We start from the raw sequence: 21,235 nt of genomic DNA on the forward strand, positions 1-21,235 counted from the left end.
AAAGTCTCTGGTCTCGCTGAACGACAAGCCAAACTCACATTGCCCTGTGATCTCATAACGTCTCTTTAGAAGAAGTCCGACAGACTCCTCAACACCTCCAGGAGCACAATGCACTTTCTAGTCCATAAAACCCACTCTTCTCACAGCGTCTCAGTCAATTCACAATGGCATAAAAGCTCAACCTGTGAATATATGCTATTGTGAATACATGCTCAACTACTGAATACATCTCATTTACGTAAACACCACACAACCAATTTAGTACATCATTTAATATGTAATATACTGTGACATGATCTGATAGTAACGTGGGCCCTGAAGCATTACTGGAGGACAAAGCTGTGTGTTTGACAAGTTTCATATGAATGTGATTTGTTAAAAAAAAAAAACTCTCATTGTGGCACACATCTTGTGCCATAAAGAATGGACACATGATGCAAGGTTGAGACCAACCCGGCATTGCAGGTTAGTGTGTGTGCAAGTCCACTTGTCCCACTGCTCAGGGTGTGGGAGTGAAGAGACTTACTGTTCGTTGACGACAAAGATGCAGTTGTCTTGTGAAGGAAGACCAGAGACTGGATGCTTACAGGTCACCTTCCGCTCATTGTGACTGAAGAGAGAGAGAAAGAGAGGGGTGGAAGAGAGAGAGGGGCAGGGAGAGAAAGGATAAAGAGTGGGGGGGAAGAGAGAGAGGGGGCAGGGACAGAAAGGATAAAGAGTGGGGGAGAGTGAGAGGGGGCAGGGAGAGAAAGGATAAAGAGTGGGGGGAAGAGAGAGGGGGCAGGGACAGAAAGGATAAAGAGTGGGGGGGAGAGAGAGAGGGGGCAGGGAGAGAAAGGATAAAGAGAGGGGGGGGGAGAGAAAGAGGGGGCAGGGAGAGAAAGAATAAAGAGAGGGGGACAGGGAGAGAAAGGATAAAGAGAGGGGGACAGGGAGAGAAAGGATAAAGAGAGGGGGGAGAAAGAGAGAGGGGGGAAGAGAGAAAGGGGGGGAAGAGAGAAAGAGGTGGACAGGGAGAGAAAGGGATAAAGAGAGGGGGGAAGAGAGAGGGCACATTAGACCACCAAAATCATACATTGAGTAAACTTAATTAATAACAGCATTGTTAAACATCTTCCTCCACACAACACTAACCATACGACCCATCATCAAGCATATGACCCATTGTCAACCAGCCAATACTAACCATATGACCCATTGTCAACCAGCCAATACTAACCATATGACCCATTGTCAACCAGCCAATACTAACCATATGACCCATTGTCAACCAGCCAATACTAACCATACGACCCATTGTCAACCAGCCAATACTAACCATATGACCCATTGTCAACCAGCCAACACTAACCATACGACCCATCATCAAGCATATGACCCATTGTCAACCAGCCAATACTAACCATATGACCCATTGTCAACCAGCCAACACTAACCATACGACCCATCATCAAGCATATGGCCCATTGTCAACCAGCCAATACTAACCATATGACCCATTGTCAACCAGCCAACACTAACCATACGACCCATCATCAAGCATATGACCCATTGTCAACCAGCCAATACTAACCATATGACCCATTGTCAACCAGACAACACTAACCATACGACCCATTGTCAACCAGCCAATACTAACCATACGACCCATTGTCAACCAGCCAATACTAACCATACGACCCATTGTCAACCAGCCAATACTAACCATATGACCCATTGTCAACCAGCCAACACTAACCATACGACCCATCATCAAGCATATGACCCATTGTCAACCAGCCAATACTAACCATACGACCCATTGTCAACCAGCCAACACTAACCATACGACCCATTGTCAACCAGCCAACACTAACCATATGACCCATTGTCAACCAGCCAATACTAACCATATGACCCATTGTCAACCAGCCAATACTAACCATATGACCCATTGTCAACCAGCCAATACTAACCATATGACCCATTGTCAACCAGCCAATACTAACCATATGACCCATTGTCAACCAGCCAATACTAACCATATGACCCATTGTCAACCAGCCAATACTAACCATATGACCCATTGTCAACCAGCCAATACTAACCATATGACCCATTGTCAACCAGCCAATACTAACCATATGACCCATTGTCAACCAGCCAATACTAACCATATGACCCATTGTCAACCAGCCAATACTAACCATATGACCCATTGTCAACCAGCCAATACTAACCATATGACCCATTGTCAACCAGCCAATACTAACTATATGACCCATTGTCAACCAGCCAATACTAACTATATGACCCATTGTCAACCAGCCAATACTAACCATATAACCCATTGTCAATAGTAACTATATGACCCATTGTCAACCAGCCAATACTAACTATATGACCCATTGCCAACCAGCCAATACTAACCATATGACCCATTGTCAACCAGCCAATACTAACCATATGACCCATTGTCAATAGTAACTATATGACCCATTGTCAACCAGCCAATACTAACCATATGACCCATTGTCAACCAGCCAATACTAACCATATGACCCATTGTCAACCAGCCAATACTAACCATATGACCCATTGTCAACCAGCCAATACTAACTATATGACCCATTGTCAACCCGCCAATAGTAACTATATTACCCATTGTCAACCAGCCAATACTAACTATATGACCCATTGTCAACCCGCCAATAGTAACTATATTACCCATTGTCAACCAGCCAATTGAGGAGCATTAAGATGAGGGTTAGTGTCCCTCTCCACACTACACAATGTCCTGTTGAATAACAATGAACAGCAGACAATGCCTACACACCTAGAGTGTTGGGTGGTGCTAAACTTCAGCATGGCAGCCGATCTGTTTTTTGACCTGGGTCAAACACTCTTCAACACAGCACCATCTAACATAGTTCTTCCACTGACACTATCCTCTCTTCAAACCGCTATCCAGCCCAGCCGTGGCTCTTCAACACTGCTGCAGAATACAAATGATCTACCCCTCCCAAGAAGCCCCTAACCGCTCCAATCATATGCCCTAGATCACAAGAGCACAGCTAACAGGCTGTTTCACAGCAAGCGGTGACTTATCTATCAATACAATTACAGCACCACAGCCAGTCAGACAGAGAGACACAGACAGAGAGAGAGACCCCTGTAGCCGGCCCTCTGTAAGACACAAGCAGCTTTTCACGCAGAGTGTAGAGAGGCAGGGGAACGCTTAATGCCGATAAAGACAAAGGAGAACAGAGCTCTCTTTTCCGCTTGCACGCAAAGATGAGCACACACACACGGATGCACGCACGTACACACACACTGAGGGTAGGAGGACAGACTGTACAGACAGAAAATAAGGTTGTCTGACGGATTAACCCGAGAGGGTCATGGGACATTGTACACACAGCACAACAGCCCTGTAGGCTTATCTGGACATGGACGGGTATCTGAAAGAGAGAGCGTACTGTATGTTTATCAATTGATTCTCTCTGGGAGGTAGCAGAGCCCGCATCCCTGCAGGCGTACCAAGTGTCTCAGCTGGGCTGTGGTTAGCTAGGCTTGTGGCTGAAACACCTGGTTTCATTTGTCACTTGCGAAAATACCACTGCAATACCACATACACACACTGGCATTCTCCACTGCTGCAGGGCCTGCTGTAGCTCTTGTGCAATACAACACACTTCAGTTAACTCAACACGGGAGCAAGAGGATAATCTGGCCTGCAGGAGTCACAGATGGAACGCTCCTCTCTCTCTATGGATCTGTATCCTACTAAGGCCATGCCAGGGGTTCTGCTGGGCTAATCTACCCAGTGAAGCAGCAGTGTTCATGGGCTTGGTCTCTGGACTGTGTCCCTGCTGGAGATGTTCCAGCCCTGCCATCCAGGACACAGTCACAGCTGAGCCAGAGAGACATGTCGCCTGTACGGTCTATTATTAACTGCGCTCCACGTCTCCCATCTGTCACATAGAATCACAAAGCACAATCACTCAAAGCCACTACATGACAGGATCTGCTTTTATTCATCACTTCCTGGAGATTACCCAAGTACGTGTGTGTGTGTGTGTGTGTGTGTGTGTGTGTGTGTGTGTGTGTGTGTGTGTGTGAGAGAGAGAGAGTGTGTGTACGTCAAGGTTGCGGAGGCACCACCGGGGGGTCTCAGAAGAGGTTCCACTTGGCCCTTTTTTCCCCACTGCGAGTAACAAGAAATCAAAATGGCAATGTGGGAAACGATAAACAAAACTCAATGAAAGAGGGAAGATGCATTTCCTCTTTGGTTTTGACATGAAAGTGGGTGGCTGACAATGATCATCAGTCAGAGAATCGAGTGACTGCATCCTCCATTGATCTCCAGTATCAGAGAGCAACATTCATTTCCACTGGTTAAACGGAAAAGGTAAATAATTTATTTCTAGCCTCTTGAGGACAACTTATATACACTCACTGTCAGGCACAGTCATGCTAAAAGTAATAACATATCATGAAATTACAACCTGGGGCTTGTCAAAGCAGCAACAGACTTCACAGCCTGTGAGCCAAAACCTGAACATACAGTAGCAGTCAAAATAGTAGTAATAGTGAAGACATCAACACTATAAAATAACATATGAAATCATGCAGTAACCAAAAAGTGTTAAACAAATCAAAACATATTTTATATTTGAGATACTTCAAATAGCCACCCTTTGCCTTGATGACAGCTTTGCACACTCTTGGCATTCTCTCAACCAGCTTCATGAGGTAGTCACCTGGAATGCATTTCAATTAACAGGTGTGCCTTGTTAAAAGTTAATTTGAGGAATTTCTTTCCTTCATAATGCGTTTGGGCCAATCAGTTGGGTGGTATACAGAAGATAGCCCTATTTGATAAAATACCAATTCCATATTATGGCAAGAACAGCTCCAATAAGCAAAGAGAAACGACAGACCATCATTACTTTAAGACATGAAGGTCAGTCAATAGCGAACATTTCAAGAACTTTGAAAGTTTCTTCAAGTGCAGTCGCAAAAACCATCAAGCGCTATGATGAAACTGGCTCTCATGAGGACCACCACAGGAAAGGAAAACACAGAGTTACCTCTACTGTAGAGGATAAGTTCATTAGAGTTACCAGCCTCAGAAATTGCAGGCCAAATAAATGCTTAAGAGTTCAAGTAACAGACACATCTCAACATCAACTGTTCAGAGGAGACCGTGTGAATCAGGCGATCATGGTCGAATTGCTGCAAAGAAACCTCTACTAAAGGACACCAATAAGAAGAAGAGATTTGCTTGGGCCAAGAAACACGAGCAATGGACATTAGACCAATGGAAATCTGTCCTTTGGTCAGATATTTGGTTCCAACCACTGTCTTTGAGAGACACAGTAGGTGAACGGATGATCTCCACAAGCTCGGTTCCAACTGACACTGTCAGTGATGTATTTATAATTCAAGGCACACTTCACAAGCATAGCTACCACAGCATTCTGCAGCAATACGTCATCTCATCTGGTTTGGGCAACAACAAAAAAAAAAAGTAATTTTACTAGGCAAGCCAGTTAAGAACAAATTCTTATTTACAATGACGGCTTAAGAACAGTGGGTTAACTGCCTTGTTCAGGGGCAGAACGACAGATGTTTACCTTGTCAGCTAGGGAATTCGATCTAGTAACCTTTCGGTTACTGGCCCAACACTAACCACTAGGCTACCTGCCACCCTGATCTGGTTTGGGCTTAGTGGGACAATAATTTGTTTTTCAACAGGACAATGACCCAACACACCTCCAGGCTGTATAAGGGCTATTTGACCAAGAAGGAGTACTGCATCAAATGACCTGGCCTCCACAATCACCTGACCTCAACACAATTGAGATGGTTTGGGGTAAGTTGGACCACAGAGTGAAGGAAAAGCAGCCAACAAGTGCTCAGCATGTGGGAACTCCTTCAAGACTGTTGGAAAAGCATTCCAGGTGAAGCTGGAAGAGAGAATGCCAAGAGTGTGCAAAGCTGTCATCAATGCATGGCTGCTTTGAAGAATCTAAAATATATTTTGATTTGTTTAACACTTTTTTGGGTTAATACATGATTCCATATGTGCCATTTCCTAGTTTTGATGTCATCTCTATTATTCTGTAATGTAGAAAATAGTCAAAATAAAGGAAAACCATTGAATGAGTAGGTGTGTCCAAACTTGTGACTGGTACTACAGTACTGTAGTACCAGTATTTGTACAGGCTGAGGCCGAGAGAGATGACGGTCACCTTGAATTACAGCCATTACATAAATCTTAAGAGTACCTTTGTGTCCTCTTCACATAACTGATTATCAACAGTGAAGGTATGTTTTCCTCATTTTCTGACAATTGCAAGGTGAAACAATAAAAGGGTATGAAGTAGTGAATTCTATTGAATAGCTTTTCTGTTACTCCCCAGAAAGAGGATGATCTATTCTCTTTAACATGTAAGCAACGTTGAGTACAAGGACAGGAGCTGAATTGTAAACAGACGGGGAAATAAATCGGAGAGCAGTGTTTTATGCCAAAGCAGTACGCCGCTACTTTCTTCTGAAATGTCATCGTTTCTACTCCGGTGGCTATGGTCTGTTGCAGCTCTAGGAAGGTATGTAAGGGTGACAGGTAGCCTAGCAGGTAAGAGCGTTGGGCCAGTAACCGAAAAGGTCGCTGGTTCGAATCCCCGAGCCGACTAAGTGAAATATCCCCACTCTCCAAGGGTGTCTCAGGGGGAATTGAGATATGCAAACCTCACACTCGAACCACAGTGAAAATATAAGTATCCTCTATTTGACCGTCGAGGTAGGTAGGCAATAAGGAACATAACGGAGAGGATTCCACCACCTGTCAACTGGCTGTCCAACAGGAATCTGGAAAAACTCAAGGGCATTTAATCTCAAAGAACACCTCCTGGCCCTACCAATAACATATGGCTTCAAACGAAAACAGCGTTCAGTAGGGCACACCGTAGAAACGCGTATTGTACAAGTACAGGTACTCGCCCTGTTTCAGAACGTTTCCTTCACAGTAAAATTATGTATGGGGATGTTGTTTGTCGTCACGCTGAAGTCAACCCAGGTCTCAGTACGGCCTTTGATTATTAGTCTTCTCTGTGTTAGGCTAATTGTGCTTGGTAGGAGGGACTCTGAGGGATCGAGAGAAATAATGTGTTTATTGGAAAGCGCTGATGAAAATCAACAAGCACTTCGTCCAACCTCTCCATTCCTCCCTGCCGCCCGCTAACGCGCAGCACAACACAACACTACAAATCACCCTAATTGGCTGTAAACAATTTTTCAAAAGCCGGCCACCAGCGATGATGGAGGGAGATTGGGAGAGAAAACAGAGAGAGAGAGAGAGAGAGAGAGAAAGAGAGAAAGATATTCAGACCGGAGAGATAGAAACTGAGAGAGGGAGAGATACAGACTAAACAGAGAAAGAGCGTGGGAGAAATAATCACCCAAAAACTGAAAAAAGGGAGGAGGAGGTGAGTGGAAGATGAGAGGAAGGGAGGATGAGGGAGAGAGTGGAGGAGGAAGGGAGGATGAGAAGAGGGCATGTTGCCAGCGGGAGTCTGCTACTCGTGCTGCTCTCTGATGAGCGCCCCCAGTGGGTTGTGGGTAAAGGGAAAGGGAAAGGGGGGGGGGGTACCTAGTCAGTTGTACAACTGAATGCCTTCAACTGAAATGTGTCTTCCGCATTCAACCCAACCCCTCTAACAAGCCCCTGTGTGAGGACACTTTAGCTGAACCCTTCATCATACAGTACATAAGGCATACACAACCCTGTCATAGGGCCTACACAACCCTGTCATAGGGCCTACACAACCCTGTCATAGGGCCTACACAACCCTGTCATAGGGCCTACACAACCCTGGCATAACAAGGTGTCAGGAGCAGGAGGAGCCCCATCAATCTTATGGTGACAGCTAATCCATAAGACGTCAGAAACATTACAAAACACATTTAAAATGTCAGACCATGTTTGTTCCCGTCTGTATGATTCCCTCTGCTCTAAATGCCAAGTGAAACGTTGCCTTGGTCAAACGGCTGTAACGCAGGCCAGGGCCGGGCCCTTCTAAATGACTTCATCCACAGTGGATGAATGACAAGTCTTCTGATGTAACCTTGTTGAAATGTGTGAATCAGTCTCGGTGTTCGGTTCTGTACAGGCCCGGCGTGGAGAGAACAATGGCTCCATATTCAGACCCGTGTCTCAGTATTCTGCTATTATAAAGGCTGAGGGTCAGTCAACAATTGCTAATCCGCTCCCTGTAGAGCCGCCTGCCATTCACACCGCTCTCTCTGGCACCACTGGGTAACCTTTCAGAAAGGCCACAGAGACAGACCTTCCTCATTTCCCTTGCACTCTCTCCCGATGCGTCTCTCTCTCTCTATTCAACATTCTCTCGCTCTCTCTGCATCCTGCTCTCTCTCTCAGCATTCAGAATAGCACTCTGACTCACCCATGACATGTATTGTACACCTTTCATAGGGAGGAGAAAAGCTCTTTAAAAACGTCAGATACGGCCTCCACTGCACACAACCCAGGCTGCAGCAAACACGCACAACAAAACAACCTCTAACTAATCCACCTACATCACTGTAGAGTTTGGCTTTGGTTGGCAGTATTCTAAACAATAACAAGAAGCACTTCTAATTGCCATCAATCGGACGCCATCTTCATTGTCCTTGCTTTCGTCCTTGTTAGCAGATCTATAAATAAACAGTCCTCCTACAGAAAGCTATCCTCTCTTCTGTTCCTCTGTGTAATTGTGACATCGTCCATGGCAGTATGTACACTACATGACCAAAAGTATGTGGACACCTGCTCGTTAAACATCTCATTCCAAAATCATGGCCATTAATATGGAGTTGGTCCCCCCTTCGCTGCTGTAACAGACTCCACTCGTCTGGGAAGGCTTTCCACTAGTTGCACACATTGCTGCAGGGACTTGCTTCCATTCAGCCACAAGAGCATTAATGAGGTCGAGCACTGACGTTGGGCGATTAGGCCTGGCTCACAGTTGGAGTTACAATTAATCTGAATGGTGTTCAATGGGGTTGAGGTCAGCGCACTGTGCAGAACAGTCAAGTTCTTCCACACCGATCTCGACAAACCATTTCTGTATGGACCACGCTTTGTGCACAGGGGCATTGTCATGCTGAAACAGGAAAGGGCATTTACCAAACTGTTGCCACAAAATTGTAAGCACAGAATCATCTTGAATGTCATTGTATGCTGTAGCGTTAATATTTCCCTTCACTGGAACGAAGGGGCCTAGCCCAGAACCATGAAAAACAGCCCAGACCATTATTCCTCCTCCACCAAACTTTACAGTTGGCACTACGCATTCGGGCATGTAGCATTCTCCTTGCATCCACCAAACCCAGATTCATCCGTCAGACTACCAGATGGTGAAGTGCGATTCAGCACTCCAGAGAGCGCGTTTCCACTGCACCAGAGTCCAAAGCAGACTGTGGAACACAAATCAAATCTTATTTGTCACATGCGCCAAATACAACAGGTTTCACCTTACAGTGAAATGCTTACTTACAAGCCCTTAACCAACAACGCTTTGAGAAGTTAAGAAAAATAAGTGAAGTTAAAAAAATAAAAATAAATAAAAGGGCAGCAGTAAAATAACTATATACAGGGGGTACCGGTACAGAGTCAATGTGGAGACTATATACAGGGGGTACCGGTACAGAGTCAATGTGGAGACTATATACAGGGGGTACCGGTACAGAGTCAATGTGGAGACTATATACAGGGGGTACCGGTACAGAGTCAATGTGGAGACTATATACAGGGGGTACCGGTACAGAGTCAATGTGGAGACTATATACAGGGGGTACCGGTACAGAGTCAATGTGGAGACTATATACAGGGGGTACCGGTACAGAGTCAATGTGGAGACTATATACAGGGGGTACCGGTACAGAGTCAATGTGGAGACTATATACAAGGGGTACCGGTACAGAGTCAATGTGGAGACTATATACAGGGGGTACAGAGTCAATTGAGGTAATATGTGTGGGGATACCAGTTAGTCGAGGCAATATGAACATGTAGGCAGAGTCAAAGTGACCATGCATAGACAGAAAGCAGCAGCGTAAGAGGCATCTGAGTAGCCCTTTGATTAGATGTTCAGGAGTCTTATGGCTTGAGGGTAGAAGCTGTCAAGAAGCCTTTCAGACCGAGACTTGGCGCTCCGGTACCGCCTACCGTGCTTCGACAATTTCTAGGGCCCTCCTCTGACACCGCCTGGTATAGAGGTCCTGGATGGAAGGAAGCTTGGCCCCAGTGATGTACTGGGCAGCACGCACCACCCTCTGTAGTGCCCCGCGGTCGGAGGCCGAGCAGTTGCCATACCAGACAGTGATGCAACCAGTTGGTCTCTATGGTGCAGCTGTAGAACCTTTTGAGGATCTGAGGACCCCTGCCAAATCTTTTCAGTCTCCTGAGGGGGAATACATTTTGTCATGCCCTCTTCACAAATGTCTTTTTGTGCTTGGACCTTGACAGTTTGTTGGTGAATTGGACACCAAGGAACTTGAAGCTCTCAACTTGCTCCACCACAGCCCTGTCAATGAGAATGGGGGCGTGCTCGGTCCTCCAATTAATGTAGTCCACATTCAACTCCTTTGTATTGATCACGTGGAGGGAGAGGTTGCTATCCTGGCACCACACGGCTGTCTCGTTGTTGTCAGTGATCAGGCCTACCACTGTTGTGTCATCGGCAAATTTAATGATGGTGTTGGAGTCGTGCCTGGCCGTGCAGTCATGAGTGAACAGGAAGTACAGGAGGGGACTGGGCACCCTTACCTACCCTTACCACCTGGGGGTGCCAGTAAGTTCAGGATCCAGTTGCAGAGGGAGGTGTTTAGTCCCAGGGTCCTTAGCTTAGTGATGAGCTTTGAGGGCACTATGGTGTTGAACGCTGAGCTGTAGTCAATGAACAGCATTCTCACATAGGTGTTCCTTTTGTCCAGGTGTGAAAGGGCAGTGTGGAGTGCAATAGAGATTGCATCATCTGTGGATCTGTTGGGGTGGTATGCACATTTCTTATACGCTTCCAGGTTAGAGTCCTGCTCCTTGAAAGCAGCAGCTCTACCCTTTAGCAACAGGTGTGGCTAAAATAGCCAAATCCACAAATTTGAAGGGGTGTCCACACACTATATATACAAAAGTATCTGTTAATGAGCCAACCCACTGTGCTGTGATGTGCCTTCTTTTAGACAAGTCCGTAACTGAAAACTCCGACAAGCACTTCAATTAAATTACAACTAGACATTGATGTAAGAATGACATCCCACTGCCGTTACTCGAGAATGCCATACTCTACCACCATTGACTGAAAAGCTTATCAAGGGATAAAACACCTTGTATCATTTTAACGGAACATGAAGTGCACTAAAACAGCTAGGCTATTACTTACAGCAGCAGGGAGCACCTACGGTACAACAACAAGATCCAGGGTGAGCTACGCTAAGGCAGATAGCTAATACAAAGCTGATTCCCACTAGCTGCCCTCCACATCACTGACAACATGTTAAAACTCATGTCTTGAGAAGGGGAACAAGAACAAATATCCTTTGTTGCTCAATCAAAAAGTAATTCCTGCAAATAAAAGTCAGATTTAGGTTAAGAGTGAGAGCTTGGGCTGATAATACGGTACGTCGTGTGACAAGTCCAGGGCCAATGTTTACATACAGAATACATACCAGCTAATTTAATATAGGATGCATCCCAAATGGCACTTATTCCCTATATAGTGCACTAGTTCTGACCAGAGCCCTGTATGGCAGTACTTTGACAAGTAAAATGAGACGGTGATGAAATGCAAAACGGTTGCGAGGTGGAATTGAGCTACAGTGGCTGTACAGGTGCTGAAAGGGAGGCACAGTGAGACCCAACCCGTTGGTCAGGGGTAGAGGATGTCGGCTTCAATACCCTAATGACATATCTAGAACCAGACTACAAGATGCCATGTCGAGAAGAAAAAAAACGTGACGGCCCTGGTGGAGAAATTGTACACTGATTGCGCTTCAAGTACAAAGCGCGAGTTGTCAAACACCATTAGTGGTCTTAACAGATTGTTGGACATCTTTGAACACGCTGTTACACATCACTGAAACGAGCCCTCACGTTGATGGGAAGGGGGCCATGAAGTCCCATGTACTGACAACTGAGAACATGGAGGAGAGTCACACAAAAGAGAACCTAGAACGGCATTAATACCATTGTTATTGAGTGGGTGGAGAACAGCAGTAAGGTGAGCGCAGTCTGGTAGGTAGGCAGGACTCCGGTAGATTGAACTGCATTGCCCCCTAGCTGTCATACTCATGATGAAATCACGTAATTTTTCGTTTAAACTATTTTTTTTTTTTTTTTTAAATTGGCAGAACATTTTTATTTCTTTTACATTCGTTACATCCCTAGTCTCCTGTGACAGTATGACAGACTTAAATTCTGGCCAGTGTACCAGCATGCAGCATTTGGTTCTGGGTTCCAGATTAGATATGACATATCAACAAGGTGGCGTTTAAAATAACATACATGGCAATCTCCTTTAGCGTTTTCTAATCTGCAAATAACAGTTTGCTATACCCCATCCATACGAATAGATGATAATTATGATTACACTCAACCCATAGCCGAGCTACTGTAGGTACTGCAGCAGCATATGGACTCAGATTCACCTCAGAGAGCAGAAAATAACTCACAGTTACATATTAATTCATGCAGTCAGGAAAACAGCACTGCTCAAACTGACTCAAACAAGTCAAACTGCTGAGGTATTTCATCCTAAGGGCTCCTCTCCTGAGTGTGTTGCCAATAGTAACCCTGGCAGATGGCTGATGTTCATGTAGTTCTACGGCGGGGGGGAATGAAATGCCAGGCTGTGAATGGTTCAGAACAACCTTATTTGATTTCCATGTCTAGATAGAAGGACAGTTCAAAAGAAGAGGGGAAAATAACAGATATGAAAAACAGATGGCAGAAATATGAGGTCTGGATTGGGCCAGAGGGGGCAAGGGACTTCAGTCAGGGTCACCATGGAGAAAGGAGAATTAGAGTGCCACATGTTGCCCTCTGTCAGTCAGTCAGTCAGTCCATCCATCCATCCATCCATGGTCTTGTCAACCACTTTCAGTGTCTCCAATGGCACCTTGGTCCCTAATATAGTGCACTACTTTTGATCAGAACAGACATAAACATGTTTGTGGCAAAAGTTGTGCACTTACATGTAAAGGTGTGCCTGCCTGCTGGCTCCTCTTGTCCTTGGGATGAAGATGCTATGAGTCTTAGAGGGCTCTCATTTCTCAGACTTCTTCTCTTAAATTGGTAAAGTTGAGCTATCGGGCATTAAATTAGGCTGAACACATCCATTAGTCCCAGTCTCTGTTTTAATCAGAAAACTGTAGACCAGAAAGACAACTATAAGGGCATTTAGTTCTGAGCTATACTGTACATTGTATTCTTTTTCATTTGGTCCGGTTGGTTTCACATTGCCAAATGTAAAACAAAATAAAATGCCTAAACAAAACCATGTGTTCATGAAAGTAATTTGTTAAATTGGAGAAAAATACTCATGTTAAATCCATTTATGATGACCAAGAAGCATAACTTGGGTCCCAATCATCATATTACATTGGCTTTGGCGTTCCAACAACATGCGGGAGGAAACAATAGCGCAATAGCCACTTTAACTGCGATGTGAGTAGACTACATTTAGCTTGTATCCCCGGTATAGTCCCAGCCTAATCTGCACAGGGTGCGCTCTTAAATGCACTGCTACTCACAGAATGTTTGAGCTATCAAGTCATGGTACTGTGTGCATTTCACCAAATGCTCACAGTCCAATAAACTGCATGCCTCTGATTATTTTCCTGTGTTTGGTTCGGACTGCGTTCTCACCTGCAGCGAACCGCGCCATGGTAAAAATGGAATCGGACCGATACCACCCTTTTTGAGTGAACCACGGTGTGTTGTTCAGTGTGCTCCCGAGTGAAGATAGCGTGTTCACAACAGTCCAAACTAACGGACCTAAGGGTGAAAACAAGCTCTAAAACAATCTGGTATGAAAGCCCCCTAAAAGTCTACCTCCCTTTAATGAAAATGATAAGCCCACACACACAGAAAACGTCGGAACTCAAAGTAATTACGTGTATCCCCAAAAGGACACTGGCATAGTGAGACTGATAGCTGCTTAAGAGTCTAGCCTAATTCCAAATGGTAGAAACAAAAACTCCCTAATTAATAGAGCAAAAAAACTCTGACAGATGAGTTTAAAGGAGTAGGGAGACCCATCAACATGGACTCGGAGAGCTGACCAATGAGATGCATGGAGCTGGCTGACGGAAATAACTTGGTCCCTGTGGCATCCCGGAACCACAAATTTAATCCAATTCACAACGGGACGCTGAGAACAGCCGGACACCTTTAACGACTTTCTACTGTACACCACAGGAAAGAGAGGGATAACATGGGTCCAGAATGAGAAAGAGTAACACCAATTTGAAGGACAGAAAGAGAGAGACATATAGAGAACGACAGATAGAGACGAGAGGAGAACCGGAGGCTGAGTGACATCAGCTGTAGGATACAGTAAGCAAATTGAGCTGAATGCATGACACCAAATGCAACAAAATCAAAACAATAACTCATTTACAGACTGCATTTACAGTTTCACAATTTAACCCTGCCTTGTAAGCCTCATTGTAAGCTGTCTTAAGCCTACTGTCCTATAGGCATGGCTACACAACGCAGCAACGAACAGAGCACAGAATATCACAATAAATGGTCGAGTCCCCTATATGGAAAAATCTGAGCACCAGTACTATTTTTAGCAGCGCATCCCGTGTGTACTTCATAAAATATGCATAAGGTATGAAAACGCGTGGGCTACAGTGAAATGTAGCCTGTCATACCAACAAGGCATCACAGAACCGCACGCGTAAAATAGCAATGCCATTATTTCAATAGCCTATATAATAAACACATCATATCTAAGCATGACTACATAACATGACTAAATCATCTCCAAATTGTGTTTACTTACGAGAGGACGCCTGCGTTGGAAAAGCCAGTAAAACTGGTGAAATAAAAGCAGTCTTTCCAGATGCGGACTGGGTGAGAGCAGCCCACTTCAGTGACCGCTCACTCACTGGCGCGCTGTTAAATGCGCGCGCTCCCACTCACCTGCTCTGTTAAATGCGCGCGCTCCCACTCGCCTGCTCTGTTAAATGCGCGCCGCCGACCGAGCTGGAATACATCTGCCGTGCTGTGCGCTTATGACTTTGAAACCTGATTTACTCGTGCATTACATTGCGTTTCAGAGTTGACTCGTTCGAATAGGATGCCGTTTGGTTTGCAGTGCTTTTCAAAGCAGATGTGTCATCACGTGTGCGTGACCGCGGGTGGCGTGCAAAATACAGCAGACACACACGAGTTAACAGGCTCCTCTCAATGTAAACTATAGGCCTAATCGTTTACAGCTATATGAACATTACAAGGGTACAAAATCACATCTAGTGCACGGTGTCTACTGAGGTCACATAATAAGGGAAGCCTACAGCATGCTCCAAAGCTAGGTATATATAGATATATAATTAACTTAATGCTGGGAAGTTCCTCTCCAAATCTAGGCCTATATCATTAACTTAATGCTTGATGTTCCTCTAGACTCCCATTCAACATGTATTTATACCAGGCTATGATATGTGGTAGTAGAACAGTACACACGTGTGTAACTGGGTAACAAGAGCCTGGAGAGACCCTGAAGTTCAACCACAAGTCAGGGTTCTTTCTAATAGGAAGCAGACAATGGTTGTGGAGGGGCTAATCTGCTTCCCCCAGCTTAGTGCTGTTATTCAGGCCTGGAGGAGAGGAGGGGCAGTGGTGATGTGGAGGGGAGGAGAGGGGACGCCAGGCCACAATGGCTCCAGAGAGAAAGGACCATTTTAGTGTACGTGTGTGGGGAGGGGACAGGACTCCAGATTAAACCAGGCTCATCACTACATATCCTCTCCACACAGAAAGCTGTTTTGAACCCTGCTGGGGCTCCTCGATAGGTTTAAATAGCAGAGGAAAACAACCAACCTGGCATGGTTCAAAAACCAACTCCAATTGTAGCACAACTCAAATTGGTGCTACAACTAGAATTTCTCCCCTTTGTGGAAGCCAGGTGAATTGTAACAGCAATAGGCTGCATTCAAAACCAATCTCCCCGCATCCCATTTTCCCATAACATGGTGGAGATACAAGGGAAGAAGGGATGTGGGAGGATGAACAATACCCATTGGCAGTGAAGAGGTAAGATGAGGACAGGAGAATGGAAAAGTCCACTAGATCCACCCTGCATCAACTGTCCAGGAAACAACAGAGGGCATGCGTTTGAAGTCTAAATCCATGTGTGCGTCCCAAACGGCACGCTATTTCCAATATAGTGCACTACTTTTGACCAGGGCAGATAGGGAGCCATTTGGAACGCAAACCTTTTCAGTCAAATCCAGTGTGAGCCACAATATCAGAGAGCGAGAGCAAGAGAGAGAGAGAGAGGGAGGTTAAGGTTTTGAGAGCTGGCTAGCTGAGGAAAGCTGATATTGTCAAATGGACCCAGGGAAGAGAGCTGCGGTGTTGGGCTCCATAGTGCATGTGAGCTCGTATTGGATAGACAAGGAACTCTCCTGTCCAAAAACTCTAAATCAACAGTAACTGTATTTGTTCATCCCCAGAGGCAGCGCCCACCGGATGTATGGTACTTGATTTGAAAAACGTCTCCGCAGTATTTTATCAAGTGTAAGCCGACAGCTGAAACTCCGCAATCTCCTGCTCTCTCTCTGCTGATAAGTGAAACAAGCTTTTAAGCAGAATATTTTGGTACCCAGCCATCTGTATGCAGAGACCAAGTAAGCAGAGACCGACACACTTGCAAAAGTGCGCACGCACACACAACCAGACAGACAGGCGTAAGCACTCACCCACGCATGCGTGTGCACCCACCGTGACGGGGAGATAAAGGAGTGAATCAATGACAACTCAAGAGCCTATGGGCGTTGGAGTGTTGGAGATGAAGTGTGTGTTCTCCAGACCAGATGTGTGTGTATTATCATATCTAGGCTCTCTGGTCTCTGCTGCTGTGTGCCAGTCAGCAAGTGGTAAAGGAGACAGAGTTAACAAAGACCTCTTCCACCCTGCTGTCTTCTCTCCTCTCCCCACTATAAGTGTCACAAAGAGATTACGGAAGTTTTCCTATAAAACCTAAAATAGTTACATAATTGGGCCGACCACATTTCCTGTTCCATTTTTAAGGCGCTGCGATAAACTGCAACGCTTTTGAAAAGTTCCATAAAAAAAGTTGTACTTTAACTTATCTAATGTGATTTTGAGTTTGAGCCTGTAAAACCCAATGCCCTTAACCTTACTGCTAGTGTGTCCTGTAGGTCAGTGTTCCCCAACCCTGCTCCTCCAGTACCCCCAACAGTACACATGCTTATTGTACCCCCTGGACAAACACACCTGATTCAACTGGTCAACTAATCATCAAGCCCTTAATGAGCTGAATGGGGTGTGTTTGTCCAGGCCTACAACTAACCTGTGTACTGGAGGACCAGGGTTGGGAAACACTGCTGTAGGCAACCTGAATCCAGCCTCTAGAGCAGAGCAGATACCGTATTTAACGAGGGAGGGACGGACAGACGGGTGGGCGGACGGACGGAGACAGAGGAAGAGAGAAATGGGGAGGGAGGGAGGGAGGGAGACTGACAGACAGACACAGACAGACGGGGAGACAGACAGACGGGGAGAAACAGACGGGGAGACAAACAGACAGATGGGGAAACAGACAGACAGAGAGAGAGACGGGGAGAAAGACAGACAGGGAGACTGGGGAGACAGAGAGAGAGATGGGGAGACAGAGAGAGAGAGACGGGGAGATTGAGAGACAGACAGAGAGAGAGAGAGACAGAGAGACAGACAGACAGAGAGACGGGGAGAAAGACAGACAGAGAGATGGGGAGACAGACAGACAGCGAGAGAGACGGGGAGCCAGACAGACAGCGAGAGAGACGGGGAGCCAGACAGGGAGCCAGACGGGGAGCCAGACAGGGAGCCAGACAGGGAGACTGGGGGGCAGACAGACAGAGAGAGGGAGACTGGGGGGCAGACAGACAGAGAGAGAGAGATGGGGAGACAGAGAGAGAGAGACGGGGAGACAGAGAGAGAGAGACGGGGAGACAGAGAGAGAGAGACGGGGAGACAGAGAGACGGGGAGACCGAGAGAGAGAGACGGGGAGACCGAGAGAGAGACGGGGAGACCGACAGACGGGGAGACCGACAGACGGGGAGACCGAGAGAGAGACGGGGAGACCGACAGACGGGGAGACCGACAGACGGGGAGACCGACAGACGGGGAGACCGACAGACGGGGAGACCGACAGACGGGGAGACCGACAGACGGGGAGACCGACAGACGGGGAGACCGACAGACGGGGAGACCGACAGACGGGGAGACCGACAGACGGGGAGACCGACAGACGGGGAGACCGACAGACGGGGAGACCGACAGACGGGGAGACCGACAGACGGGGAGACCGACAGACGGGGAGACCGACAGACGGGGAGACCGACAGACGGGGAGACCGACAGACGGGGAGACCGACAGACGGGGAGACCGACAGACGGGGAGACCGACAGACGGGGAGACCGACAGACGGGGAGACCGACAGACGGGGAGACAGACAGGGAGACTGGGGGGCAGACAGACAGAGAGAGAGAGACGAGGAGAGAGACGGGGAGACCGAGAGAGACGGGGAGACAGAGAGAGAGAGACGGGGAGACCGAGAGAGAGACGGGGAGACCGAGAGAGAGACGGGGAGACCGAGAGAGAGACGGGGAGACCGACAGACAGGGAGACCGACAGACAGACGGGGAGACAGACAGGGAGACTGGGGGGCAGACAGACAGAGAGAGAGAGACGAGGAGAGAGACGGGGAGACCGAGAGAGACGGGGAGACAGAGAGAGAGAGACGGGGAGAGACAGAGAGAGAGAGACGGGGAGACCGACAGACGGGGAGACCGACAGACGGGGAGACCGACAGACGGGGAGACCGACAGACGGGGAGACCGACAGACGGGGAGACCGACAGACGGGGAGACAGACAGACGGGGAGACAGACAGACGGGGAGACAGACAGACGGGGAGACAGACAGACGGGGAGACAGACAGACGGGGAGACAGACAGACGGGGAGACAGACAGACGGGGAGACCGACAGACGGGGAGACCGACAGACGGGGAGACCGACAGACGGGGAGACCGACAGACGGGGAGACAGACAGACGGGGAGACAGACAGACGGGGAGACAGACAGACGGGGAGACCGACAGACGGGGAGACCGACAGACGGGGAGACCGACAGACGGGGAGACAGACAGACGGGGAGACAGACAGACGGGGAGACAGACAGACGGGGAGACAGACAGACGGGGAGACCGAGAGACGGAGAGACAGACAGGGAGACAGACAGGGAGACAGACAGGGAGACAGACGGGGAGACAGACAGGGAGAGAGACGGGGAGACAGAGGGAGAGACGGGGAGACCGAGAGAGAGACGGGGAGACCGAGAGAGAGACGGGGAGACCGAGAGAGAGACGGGGAGACCGAGAGAGAGACGGGGAGACCGAGAGAGAGAGACGGGGAGACCGAGAGAGAGAAACGGGGAGACCGAGAGAGAGAGACGGGGAGACCGAGAGAGAGAAACGGGGAGACAGAGAGAGAGAAACGGGGAGACCGAGAGAGAGAGAGGGGAGACCGAGAGAGAGAGACGGGGAGACCGAGAGAGACGGAGAGACCGAGAGAGAGAGACGGAGAGACCGAGAGAGAGAGAGACGGGGAGACCGAGAGAGACGAGAGACGAGGGAGACGGAGAGACCGAGAGAGAGAGAGAGGGGAGACCGAGAGAGAGAGAGACGGGGAGACCGAGAGAGAGAGAGACGGGGAGACCGAGAGAGAGAGACGGGAGACCGAGAGAGAGAGAGGGAGACCGAGAGAGACGGGGAGACCGAGAGAGACGGGGAGACCGAGAGAGACGGGGAGACCGAGAGAGACGGGGAGACCGAGAGAGAGAGAGACGGGGAGACCGAGAGAGAGAGAGACGGGGAGACCGAGAGAGAGAGAGACGGGGAGACCGAGAGAGAGAGAGACGGGGAGACCGAGAGAGAGAGAGACTGGGAGACCGAGAGAGAGAGAGACGGGGAGACAGAGAGAGAGAGAGACTGGGAGACCGAGAGAGAGAGAGAGGGGGAGACAGAGAGAGAGAGAGACGGGGGAGACAGAGAGAGAGAGAGACGGGGAGACCGAGAGAGAGAGAGACGGGGAGACCGAGAGAGAGAGAGACGGGGAGACCGAGAGAGAGAGAGAGACGGGGAGACCGAGAGAGAGAGAGAGGGAGAGACCGAGAGAGAGAGAGACGGGGAGACCGAGAGAGAGAGAGAGAGACGGGGAGACCGAGAGAGAGAGAGAGAGACGGGGAGACCGAGAGAGAGAGAGACAGGGAGACCGAGAGAGAGAGAGACGGGGAGACCGAGAGAGAGAGAGACGGGGAGACCGAGAGAGAGAGACGGGGAGACCGAGAGAGAGACGGGGAGACCGAGAGAGAGACGGGGAGACAGAGAGAGAGAGACGGGGAGACAGAGAGAGAGACGGGGAGACAGAGGGAGAGACGGGGAGACCGAGAGAGAGACGGGGAGACCGAGAGAGAGACGGGGAGACCGAGAGAGAGACGGGGAGACCGAGAGAGAGAGACGGGGAGACCGAGAGAGAGAGACGGGGAGACCGAGAGAGAGACGGGGAGACCGAGAGAGAGACGGGGAGACCGAGAGAGAGACGGGGAGACCGAGAGAGAGACGGGGAGACCGAGAGAGAGACGGGGAGACAGAGAGAGAGACGGGGAGACAGAGGGAGAGACGGGGAGACCGAGAGAGAGACGGGGAGACCGAGAGAGAGACGGGGAGACCGAGAGAGAGACGGGGAGACCGAGAGAGAGACGGGGAGACCGAGAGAGAGAGACGGGGAGACCGAGAGAGAGAAACGGGGAGACCGAGAGAGAGAAACGGGGAGACCGAGAGAGAGAAACGGGGAGACCGAGAGAGAGAAACGGGGAGACCGAGAGAGAGAGACGGGGAGACCGAGAGAGAGATACGGAGAGACCGAGAGAGAGAGACGGAGAGACCGAGAGAGAGA

The 21,235-nt window shown here is 48.2% G+C and overlaps 1 protein-coding gene across 14 annotated transcripts in view; it reads right to left on the reverse strand.

The window, feature by feature from the left end:
* LOC118392359 (pleckstrin homology domain-containing family A member 5-like) overlaps positions 1-21,235 on the reverse strand; it is a 149,829-nt gene that overhangs the window by 51,171 nt on the left and 77,423 nt on the right. For 13 of the 14 annotated variants that reach the window (XR_008062865.1, XM_052460172.1, XM_052460169.1 and 10 more), the window contains exon 4: positions 527-610. Coding sequence is in view for 12 of the 14 variants with exons in the window: in XM_052460172.1 (XP_052316132.1) it covers positions 527-610 (84 nt within the window). In the remaining 2 variants the exon portion in view is untranslated. Of the gene's footprint in view, positions 1-526; positions 611-15,053; positions 15,150-21,235 lie in introns of those variants that run through there. The other variant, XM_052460179.1, reaches the window with a different exon arrangement.

This window comes from Oncorhynchus keta, chromosome 13 (genome assembly GCF_023373465.1).
Source record: "Oncorhynchus keta strain PuntledgeMale-10-30-2019 chromosome 13, Oket_V2, whole genome shotgun sequence".
Classification (NCBI taxonomy): domain Eukaryota; kingdom Metazoa; phylum Chordata; class Actinopteri; order Salmoniformes; family Salmonidae; genus Oncorhynchus; species Oncorhynchus keta.